A 13,050-nucleotide genomic window follows, 5' to 3' on the forward strand; every position below is an offset into this window, starting at 1 on the left:
TTTCCTTTGTATTGTAAACACATTCCAGTTCTTTTGCCATTTTAAAAGCAATTCTCAAACTTAGAAGCCCTTCTGCCTATAGTCCCATTCCTTCCATCCCTTCACCAACCTTCAAACATCTATAGCAAATATTGGGAAAGGTGAATTTTTTTTACACCTTCTCCTCTCCAAAGACTCATACCACTACTTGAAATTGCCTACTGCACATTTTCTACTTGTGGATAACACATTGGCAAGACAGATTCATATACTGTATTTCACCAAATCTAAATGGCCAGTTATAAACTAAACGATTACTTTATATACCATTAAGAAAAAAGTCAACAACTTATGATATATGATTCACTATAAAAGTCATAGCAAATTCATGGTGGGGGAGGGGAGGGTAACACCAGGGAATGTGGTTTGTATAAATTTTAGAACACAGAAGCAGTATAAAAAATGGGAGAAGACCTTAGGGTTTTTATATCCAGAATTTTCATTAGATGCCACCTGGAGGGAGAACTATTAGTTCTACTTTCTAGAGCAACTTGAAAAATTATGTAGTAAGACTAATGAAGAGAAGTTACAGTGTCCAGAGGCACCTGGCTGCCTCAGTCAGTGAAGCATGTGACTCTTGATCTTGGGTTTGTGAGTTTGAGCTCCACCTTGGATGTAATGATTACTTAAAAATAAAATCTTAAAAAAGTTACAGGGTCCCACTTCTTAGAGCTGGGCATTAATGGAGACAAATGATTGAGATTTTATTATCAAAATTATTCATATTGTGCTCAGAAGGAATGCAAGTTGGATTAGACAATTTCTAGAACTTTTCCCATTCCAAGAACATATGATTTAAGGGTTATTACTGTGATACCCAGACTGTAATGAGAAACTGAAGATACGGCTTTAAAAATAATACTCTAGCCATAGCAAAACTCAAAGAATCAAGATGGTGACCTTGGAAGATCCTGAGCTCACCTTCTCCCACAGACACACCAAATCTACAGCTGCATATGGAACAATGCCCTGTGGAGAGAAAAAAAAACAAAACAAAAACCCAAAACTAGCTGGGTGACTCTTACTTACCTAGCAGATGAGAGCAGCCCAATGGAAGCAATGAGGGGACAGGAACACAATCTCACTGTAAACCCAACTGTAGGCACCATGACCCATAATCAAAAGGGAACTCAAAACCCACAGCTTCTTCCTGAGGAGCAAAGAGTTTAAACCCCATATTTGGCATCCTACCTTTTAAGACCTGCATCAGAGAGAATCCCACAAATATCTAGCTTTGAAAACCAATAGGGCTTGTGTCCACAAAACCCACAAGGCTTTAGTGATCTGAGAACTATTCTTAAAGGGCTTGAGACCACAGACACACCTGCTCCAGAGTCCAACCAATTGAAAAGCACCCAGAATTTCTGTGAAAGGTGTAATGGCTTATGTTATGCATTGGCCCCTGAGGATCAGGCATCTTATTTAACACTCCCCTAGGGGCCTGCTTAAATACTTTCTAGGACAGAGGCTGGTGGACACCATCTTTCCCATCTCCCTCTTCCTCACTTCAGGTCATCAGCATCTCCTGGAAAGCATTTTAATACACTCATCTGAAAACCCGGTTTTTGTGACTGTCACCCAAGGGACCCCTCTAGATGACTGGGCTCTGGCAGTCAGCAGGACTTAGTTTGTGGTTTCACCAGCCTGTATATGTGTGCATTGTTTAAAGAGTTCTATGTAAGGAATTGCCTTCTAATCAGCTTCAATCTAGGTGCTGACAGAGATACTCCCTTTTGTGACCTTGACAGATCTTGGCACACCCTCAAATACTAGGAGCCACTAAAAATAAAATTGTCCAAGCAGCCTATCACAGAGGTTTGAGAGACAGCCAAGAGCTACAGCAGGGTTGAACAAAAGGGTTATCTCCTACGTGGGGACATTCCTGCCAGACTAGGAGAGGTGTCTATTTAAGGCATAGAAACCAATACAGAGTTAAGGAAAATGAAGCATAGATGAATAGGTTCCAAATAAAAGATCAAACCTCAGGAAAAAAAAAAAAAAAAAACACCCTTAACAGAATGGAGCTAAATGATTTACCTGATGAAGCAGTCAACATAATAGTTATTACAAAGATGGTCACAAAATTTGGGAGAGGAGTGGATGAACACAGTGAAAACTTAAGAGATGAGAGTAATGACAAAGTACCAAAGAGAAGTCACAGAGCCAAAGAATACAATATGTGAACTGAAAAATTGAACAGTCGGTGAAGCATAAGAAAGGATTAGTGAACATAAAGACATAGCAGTGGAACTCATCCAATCATAACAGTAAAAAGAAAAAAGAATGGAAAAAAAAGTGAAGATAGGTTGAAGGACTTCTAGGACAACATCATATGGGCAAACATTAACAGTATAGGGGTCCCAGGTGAAGAAGAGGTAAAGAAAGGGGCAGCAGACTTACTTGAAATGATGGCTGAAACCTTCCCTAACCTGGGAAAGGAAACAGAAATTCAGATCCAGGAAGCCCATAAGATCCCCCAAAAAGATGAATCTAAAGACACCTACACCAAGTAACATTGTAATTTAAAAATCCCAAGTTAAAGACCAAAGAATCTTCAACACAGCAAAAGAAAACCAGTGGTCCCTATCAGCAGATTTTCAGCAGAATCTTTGCAGACCTGAGGAAGTAGCAGGACCTGTTCAAAGTGCTGAAATAAAAAAAAAACTTCAATGAAGAATGCTCTACCTAATAAAGCTGTCATTCAGAATAAAAGGAGAGCAAGTTTTCCAGATGAGGAAAAGCTAAAGGAGTTCATCAGCACTAAACCAGCCTTACAAGAAATGTGAAAGCAACTTCTTCAAGCTGAAAATAAAGGTTGCTAATTAGTAACAGGAAACTTACGAAAGTACAAATCTCACTGGAAAGGCAAATATATAGTAAAATTTAGAATAATGTTAAAGTGTAAATTCAGCTTATATGTCAATTTATAACCTCAAAAAAAAAGTGAAACCCATAAAAGATATAGGAAACCAGATTGATGATTAGCTGCTCATGAACTTACATTTCAAATAGGTTAAATAAGCAAACATATTTAATTTCAGTTATACAAAGTACATGGTCAAAACGAAGTTTAATAACTCCATATTTAGTAGTGCCCCCAATTAAGAGAGAATCAATCACTGTAAAATGAATGAATACCATCCAATAATACCTGTGTTCTTCTTCAATTAACCCTAGCCTTCAAAAAAAAAAAAAAAAATGAGAGTAAAAAATTTAAAATCACCTAAGGTTATTTTTAGTTTACAAACTTGAAGGTCAACAGTTCATAGTTTGGGCTAAATGAAAAATCCTTAGAAAGGCCCATTTAATTTCCCTCCACTTTGTCATCTGTTGACCCTTTAATTTTGAAAAGCCCATCTACTCATAAGAATCTTATGATTGATCTGCTTTTTGATACTTAATCCAGGAAAGGAGGGGTTCAGTAATGGTTCTGCTTTCCCTTTTAGGCAAAGGATGAAACTTCCAAGCTAAAAGCTGATGAAAAAAATACAAGTTAAAGTTCATACTATTTGGTAAGTTCAGGGTTTGTTGTAAATGAAGACAACTGGACCTTGTTACAGACCTGTTTATAGGCAAGGGAAACTAAACCCACTTCTTATTCATGTTCTTTTCATACTATTGGCATAAAATGCACATAGCATTGTCAATAGGTTAATTCACCGAAAAGCAATAAATGGAATAATATGCTCCTGGAATGTTTAAAAACAGTAATCTTATAATTAAGAGCTCTTTAATATATCAGACTAGGCTCTTAAAAATGACCACCTAAGTCTAGTCGACTCTTTGAAACCCAGATGCTTGTGACTGCAGGTTACCCAGTTAGCCTGTTAACATCATACAGTGAAATGTCCTTATGATACTGATATTACCAAACTACCAACACATGGTGAGGGGAACACAAGTACCTCTTATGTCTAGAGGAAACTACAGGGTTTTTTTTGAAACAAAAGCAAAGGAAATGATTGACCACTTTTGTTCATCTTAGTTTTGCAAAAGTCAAGTACTTTATTTAATTCTGATGGTGACTGAAGAACTTGTTTGGATAAGGCAATCAGGAGATGTACCTTGAGAGCCCTTATATTTCTTATATGTTTCCTACATATAAGAATAGGTGTTAATCTAAGCCATTAAAGCTTATGACCACTGGCTGACCAAATCCTAAAGAAAATAAAAATGTAGGTTAGATTGGGTTACTCTCTCTCACCACGGTCTACTTTTGTTTCGGATAACAAGGGAGGTACACTCATTAGAACTGTTCCAAAGATTTTTCCCCAAGTTAAAATTTTCTATTTTCTAAATTCTAGAATTTTCTAAAATCATTCTCATGTTTACTCATAGGAGATTCCTTGTTGCTATCTTTTACATAGCATTATTAGTAAATGTTACATTTACTATGCCTATAACAAGAAAATTATGTATTCACTGGATTTCTTTTCTTTGAATTTTTCAAGGTATCTGCCTATACAATCTTCAGCTGGTGAATGGTGACTTTTGAAGGACAAAAGGCTTTGAACAAAAGAAAATTTTTCTGGGTGGTTTCTAGACAGTGTTATTTGTTGACTCTTGACATCCTAAACATTGGTTATTCTTTTCCCAGAAAGAAAATGAATTTGTCTGGTTCATCTGTGTAACTGTACTGAGTATTGATAAACTTTGAATTTTTAAAAATTGCCTTCAGTTGGGAGAGACGGGAACTCTATATTTCTAAGAGATATATTTGATAGTTTCTTAAAACAACATATAAAAGGAAAAACCTTTGCAGACTTTTGCACATTCTACACACAGTGCCTGTAAATCTCATTAGTTTTTTTCCATTTGCACTTCTTTTATTGTTAGCATTTGGAAAACAATGCTTTGAACGTGTTTAATGTTCTGATTTTTCACTACCCATCTCCTCTTGGGCTTTAGAACTGTATTTGATGTTTCTTTGGGTTAATGTTTATAAGTCAAACATAAAATATTGTACAGTGGGCACATATCTCCTCTTGGGCTGCTAATAAATTAATAACCTGGACAGACCAGGACATGCTGCACCCAGTACTCTTTTTTTTTTTTTGCCAGAGGTTAGGACTTCTACACCTTAGAGCCAGCACAAAACATACTAAGACTAGAATCAAGTCAGAAAAGCAAAATGCAGACTATATGTCACCACATAGCAAGCTCCAAAAATAAGAAAATATGATCCTTAGAATATTCATATGCCTTGAACTCACTTGGGTTACTGTGTTAAGCTATGCTTTCCATTTTGCTACATATAAGCAGAGCAGCAATTATCTGCTTAGACCATTGCCACTTTAGTCTGTGCACTGTGTACCATCTGGCTTTAAGGAAGGTAGGTGTACCAAAGATAAAAACTTCTTTAAAAAAAAAAAAGCTATCTGAAATTTAAAAACCTGCTTTTCTCCCACAGCAATTCAAGAACTAGGTTCTGATGTCATACAACTTTGAATGGTTTCTCGGATCTTTTGGAATGAATTGTTTATGAACATAGCACTGATATCCTTGAGGGGATTTTGATAAATAATTTCATCTTTATTTCTTGGTACTGGATGCAGGAAAAGATATCAGGTACATGTCATAAAACTGATTTGGAATTCTTCATTTCAGAAAGCACAGCCTTCCTTAGCATATGTTTTAAGTTCTTATTAGAACTTAGCCGACTTCTCTAAAAATGAGAAATAGCACCAATACAGTCCAGAAAGTGGGGGGAGGAAAAACAACAACAGTACCTATAATGGGGCATAAAGTGATATTGCTAACTCTTCCAAAATTCTCATGAAAAGTCATGCACATACATATAGGATATCATGCTTAGCCCCCTTTAAATGCTGCGTATCTATCCCATGAGAGATGCGGGCATTATTCTATTACTCTAAATCTGGGAAATATAAGCCAGTGCTGGGGAGAGTAAACAGACCTTTTCAAAGCCCTGACAAGAAAATAATGAGCACTGCTCCTGTGGGATTTCAACTGTATTTCTAAGTCTTCTAATTAGGTAGTATAAAGTTCTTTTTTTTTTCAAAATGAAATCTTTGACATTGACAGATGTGTTTGCAGGGAAATGGCTGCAGTATTACTAATTTCCCTGCATATACAGAAATATTTTTAAATCCAGAGATTTAAGAAATGCTTGTAAAAGTAAACATTAAAGGTACCCTGAATATGCCTTTTTGTTCATTAGCAATGTCTTCAAGACTTGGGCGTTTACTGGTAATTAATGATGAGACTAAGCTACAGAGTCTGAGTCTTCTTCTACCTAATTAGGAGGAAATGATTGCAAATGTCTGCTTAGAAGTAAATAGAATTTTTATTCCCAAAAAGGTATTTGCACATTGTTGTAGCAATATTGTTATTTAGAAAATGGACTTCTCCAGAAGCAAATTAACATAGGTTCCTCAGGTGACCAAAATGAAAACCACTATTTCCATGTTTCATTAAGTCAAAATACAAAACAATTAAAAGTATTTTACATTAAAATCTTGGCTTTGTATGTCTTTTAGAAGGTTAATACCTGGGGGTGGACATTACCAGTGATTCCTGGTTTTATTTCTCAAACCATTAGACTATGCAATACATATAAAAAGAGAATTGTAAACACATTCATGTCACTCTATTCCACAATATATTAGAACACATTGACATTTTTCATATATTCTTTTAAATTTTATAGTATGTTAAACTCATATAGTATGTTAAACTCATAAAAACAACTCACTGCCACACTTAAGCTAATATAAATAATTTCAGTTTCACATTATTGGAGACTCTGCCATGACTTAGTGGCAGTGCCAGTAACAAGGTTTTGGGGAATTATAAACTAGGCCAAATATGGAGCAGAGAGAGGAAGCATCACCTACCTAAGTATCAACAGCTCCCAGGTTCAACTTCAAATGAAAGCTTTCTCCTCTAGACCTGAATGTACTCTGCTTTTTTCAGAGGGACACTGTATCACTCAGGGTCCTTGAGGAAATAGACCACACACTCAAATTAGGATTGAGAAGAGTTCTCTAAAAAGGTTTGTTTTTTAAACAAAGGTATGGGGATGGATGTAAGGAACCCACAAGTACTGCTAGGACTATGAAAAGCCAGACTCCCACTTCACCCTCCCCTCATCCTGGAGGGATGAGAGGAGGAATGGTTACTAGAAGGCAGAGGTGGAGAAGGCTGGGTAAAAAGAGGGCCGCTTCTCAGGAGCCAAGCTTTGGTGGAGGCCACCCGAGGCAACCTGCAAGGGCACCAGGGAAATACAGCACCCCCATCTATTCTCCCCTACCCCAGCTCCCATCTGCCCTCCTGGGAGACTGACAAAAGTCAGCAAACAAGCCTGATGACATGTGCCTACATGTCAGCCCCTGGACATGTGGCAGGGAAGGGAAAGGTGGAACATGCTTAGTCACTGATCCAGGGGTTCACTGTTCAGCAGTCCTCACTATGCACAGGTCTTTAAAGGAGAGTGACAAAACAGCTTATGGATGACACACACATGGGGAGCAGGGGTTTGGAAAGCACAAGGCTTAAGTATAGGACATAAAACGGTAGAAATAAGCTACTCCTCTACAGTAGGGAACCCACTGCTTGCGTTTAGATTGCAGGGTGACACCTGTCAATAAAATACATTGTGGCAGTAACCCATCGATGAACAATTTAGTAGCCCGTCTTGTCACAGGAATAGTCAAATGAGTACGAAGGAAATGGAAAAATATCTTCAGCAGAAGCCAAAAGAGCCATCTCTGGTTTGAAAATAATCACATCTGACAAAATTTTAGCATAATGTTACCACAGGAACCACCAAGGAACAAACTGTTAGAGCAGTGCAAGCTTCTCGCTTTGGAGCCACACTCTGATTTTATCAAAATTCTTATCCATCCAACGAATGTTTTCCTCAATGGTTTCAATTGTTTGCTGGACACAACGGAGCTGAGAACTGTTTTTGTTCAAGGAGCTGAAGAATCCTTTTACCTTGTAAGGAAAAAGCAAATTTTAAAAATCTGTTTTATTGTATTACATAAATAAACTTTCAGGCTAGTTAAAACAAGCCAAAATTGCAGCATTTGCCCAAATTATACATAGAAGGCAGTGCCCCGTGTCTGGGTAGAATTGTGTACACAGAAATTTAAGCTCTACGAAATGAGCTCATGCATCATGATGTCAAATTCTGCATTTTTCTCTGCAGTTTTATTTATTCCCAGTTGCCAGATTCTAAAAGACTTCACTGTATACCGTTTTATAATTAAGGTTTGAGTGTGTTTATTTAATATATATTGTTATATACACACCAATGCAAGCTTAGTTTTTGTTTTTTGTTTTTTTTTTAAGATATCTAAAAAGCTAAATGTGCAGAGTATCTTCTTTGCCAAGGAAAACAATTTGAACCCCACAAGTACAGTCTTTCTCCTTGGGCCTGGCCTTGTAGGTCATTACAGAAACAAGAAGGTTATGGTGGAAATCTCCCAAACCGCCAAATTTTTTACACTAATCTGCAATTCATGTATTGTTCCTCCAAGATAAAATCCACACAAAGTTGTCCATGGTTTTAAACAGATAAGACACTGCTGTCTCCTCAAAAATACCTTCCCTGTTTCATGGCTGGGTATCGACTCCTTTAAGCTCACATGAGGAACAGTGTGGCTTTGCAACAGCATTGACTATTGCAGTACTCTCTTTCACCTTTAAAAGGTTCTTAACCTTGTCCTTTATGTTTTCACAGCATTAATCCGTAAGTTTTTGACTCTGTAGACAGGAGGTAAGTCTAGGTCAAGATGCAGTATTTATTCAGCATGGATTCCAGACAGTTATTTTCTTAAAAATCCATGTTGTAGGGGCGTCTGGGTGGCAGTTGGTTGAGTATCCAACTTCCTCTCAGGTCATGATTTTATGGTTCCTGGGTTTGAGTCCCATATGGGACTTGCTGCTGTCAGTGCAGAGCCTGCTTCAGATCCTCTGCCCCCCTTTCTATGCCCCTCCTCTGCTCACGCTCTGACTGAGATGTCTCTCTCAAAAATAAACATTTAAAAAAAATCTGTGTTGTAATATCGTATTATAAATTTGGGAATAAGAATAGGCTTTTGAAAGATCAAATTCCAATATTAAATGATTCAGGTTTGTTTTAAAATTGGTACCTCAATACAACTTTTCAACGAGCTGAAGGCCTGCCCTCTGCTGTAGCAACCTAGAAAACACTTAGCATGCCTCATGGGCCTGCATACAGTTGGAGCTCAGCCTACTGTTACATCCTTTCAGAACTCAAGATTCATACTCAGTTAAAAGAATGACTCCAGGCACTTTAGAACAATCCTATCATATCATTAATTTTACTAATTATTTAATATCAGTTATTTAACTATTTTCAAATTATTTAAAATAATCCTGAAAGAGCCCTTCATGATAGTACCACTAAGAAAAACAAAACAAAAAACTGTAAGACCTGTAAACGAAGCCAGCTGCTAACCCTTGCCCTTCAACTCTTTTGACCCAAAATTCTCTCTCCTATCTTCATCTACCTTGAGAAATGCATCCTCTCAACTGAGCATTTGATTCAAACCTGCCTCCTTGAGAACATGTTCTGTGCAATAAGTGGTGTGATATAGAGACAGAAAGAAAACAGTTTTATCCTACTAACTTGTTTGATCCTTAGTAAACAACTTAACTTGTCTGGGACTCAGTTTTCACTTTGGTAGCAAGAGGATGCTCTTTGCCTTGCAAAGCACGGGTGAGGATGTAGTTATATAATGTGAGTAAAGTGCAGACCCTAAAACCCAGCTTGTGTCAGGGACTCAACCTCATCCCTTTTTTCATGACTGTTTGGCACTTATTCATCCCTCTGGCTGAATTACTGTGCTAGACACTGAGGAGGAGGCAATGAACCAGGCAAGCAGCCTGTCCTCTGGGAGCTTACACTCTGGCTGGGAAAACAACAAGCGGTAAACTATGATTACTTTAAATATACCACCGTGGACAAAACACACTGAGGCTACGACAGTAACTGGGGAAGGGGGTGGCCTGCTTTAGACAGAGTAGTCTGGGAAGGTGACATGTGATCTGAGACCTCTACAGGGTAAAATGAGCCTTTCCACTGGCTCCTTTATCCAAGTTAGGGAAAGAGCAAGCCAGGCAGAGGTAAGAAGTTTAGAGGCTTGGGGCACCTGGGTGGCTCAGTTAAGTGTCCAACTTCCGCTCAGGTCTTGATCTCATGGCTCATGAGTTCAAGCCCCATGTCGGGCTTCAGATTCTCTGTCTCCCTCTCTCTGCCCCTCTCCTGCTCTCTTGCTTTCTCTCAAAATTAAATAAACATTGAAAAAGAAGTTTAGAGGCTTAGAGACAAAATAAACACCTGGTAGCCCTGGAACAGGAAGTGGCTGAGTGACTCAAGTGTTGTTGTATGAGGGTGACACAGAAAAGCATGTGAAAATGGGCGGGAGAGGTGGGCAAGAGCACAGTCATCATGGTCTTGTGCACATGCAAAGGAAAGTCTTGGGATTTATTCCAAGCTGAATAGGTAAGAGTTCATGGAGGAGTCAGTCATGGGTTGATTTTCAGTATTAAATGTGGAAAATGACTTGGTATTGGCAAATTGGGAAGACACGCAGGAGGCTATAGCCATAGGCCAGGCCAGAGATGAGAAAGGCTTGGGGTGGAGTAAAAGCAGGCAAGTGCACAGATACAATGTATATGCTGAAAGCCGAGCCAACAAGACTCAGGGAGGAGTTGGATGTCAGGACCGAGAAGGGCTCAAACTAACTCCCACATTTTACCTGTCAGTAAGACACTCTCCCTTCTGATGACATCCAAGATGTCATTTCCATGCTCTACCTCAGGGCCTTTGCACCTGATGTTTCTTTTGCACACGACAACTGCATTTCCTTCGGTTTCTGCTCGAAGGTCTCCTAATCATTCCATAGAACAAAGCTCCATCCCGTACCCACTGTCTCCTTACCTTGCCTTATTCATCTTAAGAGCATGTAACCACCTGACATAGGTTGATCTGTCCGTACCTGATTCCCCAGTAGAATTTAAGCTCTATGAGGGCCAAGACTTTGTCTACTCTGTTCGTCATCATAGCCCCAGAAACTAAAACCATGTTTGCCTTATAATAAAAATGTAATGTCTTTAAAGAAATAATGAGAAAAGACTTGAATAAGCAAGTGAATGAATGAAATGTTTTGTTGCTATAGATCTGGTCTATGGACAGCTGTCTTGCTACTAACAGCCCCTGACTGGTCTTCAGTCATCACATAGAGTAGCTCTGCTGTAGACCTCACTAGAGTTCAAGCCTGAATTGTGTGCAATTTTACAAGCCTGCATGAAACTACTGAAAACTAGAGAAAATCAGGGATGCAACAGTTCTTTTGATTTTCAAAGCATTCTCCCTGTATCAAGCTGTATCATGGTGTAACCAGACTATACAATGGAAGTATTCCTAAAAAAAAATAGTATTAGGCTCTCAGACTTTATCTAAAGGCAACATATTTTGAAAGCCATGTAAAATTTGTTCTACACCTTTAGAAAACATTATTAGAGAAGGAACACCACACAACAATGACCCAGACATCCACTTCCTCAAAGTTTAAGGCCAGAAGAAAAGTTTGCTTTGGTGGAAAACTTTTACATTTCAGGTTCTCTCTTACCAGACAATAGGAATAACTCCTATGGTTTTCTCATTTTTTGTCTTGACTGCTACGAAGTGGTGATACATTTACAGTTGCAATAAATTATCTTCAGCATAAATCCCTCATACAGTTACCTCTTTCTGTCAATCATGCAGCTTTCTGGTATTTAACATTTCTGTTATATATGGACATTACAAGTTGCCTAAAATTCTTTCTGCAAGTACATGGCATATAAATAAGTAAGAAAATCATGAATCTAGATAGTGGAGAACCAAGATTCCAGATTTCCTAACAGCTAGATGATCACATAGGGCATTTATATCTCTAATGATCACTTTTAACATCTGAATAAACAGAGATTAAATGCTTCCAGTAATTTTTAAGCCCTAAAAATTTTAATGGCAGAGCTAAGACTTCTTAACATGTTGACAAAGAGGCACAGTTTTCAATAATTTATTGTAACTGATTTTGGTTGGTGTCCAAAACACCACAGCATCTGAAAAGAACATCTACTAAGTGACAAAATCCATTCCTAACTCCTCATACCCTTTTGTCTACCCCATATTTATTAGCTAACTGTCACTTAAATTTAAAAGTTTTGTTTACCTCCTCAAGCCGTGCTCTTGTGGAGAACTGATTTGTTGTTCCAATTACCATATTTGTTAAAGAAGATGAGCCAAGTTCAAACCTGCAAATTGAAGTTGTCAAGATGTATCATAAAGTATTTATTCACTTAACATGTTTTTAAGTGTCGTATAAATTTTACAGGAATTAACTAAAAACTGGTTAGGCAGGAAAAAAATCTATGACATGATCCACATCCTCCAATGTGTTAACATACCATTGTAAAATATAAATACACCAGCAGCTGAATAAAAGATGCAGTACCCTAAAGAAAGTGCTAGAGGCTTAGTAAGTGCTATGAGAGCTAGGCAAGTGCAGGTGCAAACAAGCAGAAGTGTTAAAGCAAGACGTGGGTTGAACTGTGCAGAGGAAGGCTAATTGGTCAGCAGATGCAGAAAGGGATTGGAATGGAAAAGTGGACTACCCAGATTCATTAGTTAGCACTAAATTCTGAGTTTTATATTTTCTAAGAATATTTTTAAAGTATCTCTATGTGCTATCTGCAATAAAAAAAAAACACAAACAAACAAACAAAATCCCTTTAGACCACCACTGTTGTTTTACAAACAAAGCTAAAACACAGCCAGGTTAATGGACTTTTCTAGTCACGGCACAATTTTTGGCACTACTTACTTTTGTATAAGTTTATCCCAATTTTCCCTCAGAAACTGCCAGGCCAATGGATATCCCACCGGGTTCCTGCCAACAGCTCTAAGGATATGTGGAAACTCTTGAACTTTTATTTTATCTCCCTTAAAACTTTCATCTAGTAGCCTAAAAT

The 13,050-nt window shown here is 38.0% G+C and overlaps 2 protein-coding genes across 26 annotated transcripts in view; one reads left to right on the top strand and one right to left on the bottom strand.

Annotated features, from left to right (window-relative positions):
* The window catches only part of CAST (calpastatin), a 107,933-nt gene extending 102,861 nt beyond the window's left edge, over nucleotides 1–5,072 (top strand). For all 22 annotated transcript variants that reach the window (XM_027037551.2, XM_027037483.2, XM_027037522.2 and 19 more), the window contains 2 exons: nucleotides 3,486–3,551; nucleotides 4,491–5,072. In XM_027037551.2, the coding sequence (XP_026893352.1) occupies nucleotides 3,486–3,536 (51 nt within the window). In that variant the 3' untranslated portion in view covers nucleotides 3,537–3,551; nucleotides 4,491–5,072. The remainder of the gene's footprint in view (nucleotides 1–3,485; nucleotides 3,552–4,490) is intronic.
* Nucleotides 5,073–6,327: 1,255 nt separating this feature from the next.
* ERAP1 (endoplasmic reticulum aminopeptidase 1) overlaps nucleotides 6,328–13,050 on the bottom strand; it is a 46,955-nt gene continuing 40,232 nt past the window's right edge. For all 4 annotated transcript variants that reach the window (XM_027037420.2, XM_027037443.2, XM_027037431.2 and 1 more), the window contains exons 17-19: nucleotides 12,903–13,043; nucleotides 12,252–12,333; nucleotides 6,328–7,998 (exon numbers count right to left, since the gene is read on the bottom strand). In XM_027037420.2, the coding sequence (XP_026893221.2) occupies nucleotides 7,843–7,998; nucleotides 12,252–12,333; nucleotides 12,903–13,043 (379 nt within the window). In that variant the 3' untranslated portion in view covers nucleotides 6,328–7,842. The remainder of the gene's footprint in view (nucleotides 7,999–12,251; nucleotides 12,334–12,902; nucleotides 13,044–13,050) is intronic.

The sequence above is a fragment of the Acinonyx jubatus genome, chromosome A1 (assembly GCF_027475565.1).
Source record: "Acinonyx jubatus isolate Ajub_Pintada_27869175 chromosome A1, VMU_Ajub_asm_v1.0, whole genome shotgun sequence".
NCBI lineage: Eukaryota > Metazoa > Chordata > Mammalia > Carnivora > Felidae > Acinonyx > Acinonyx jubatus.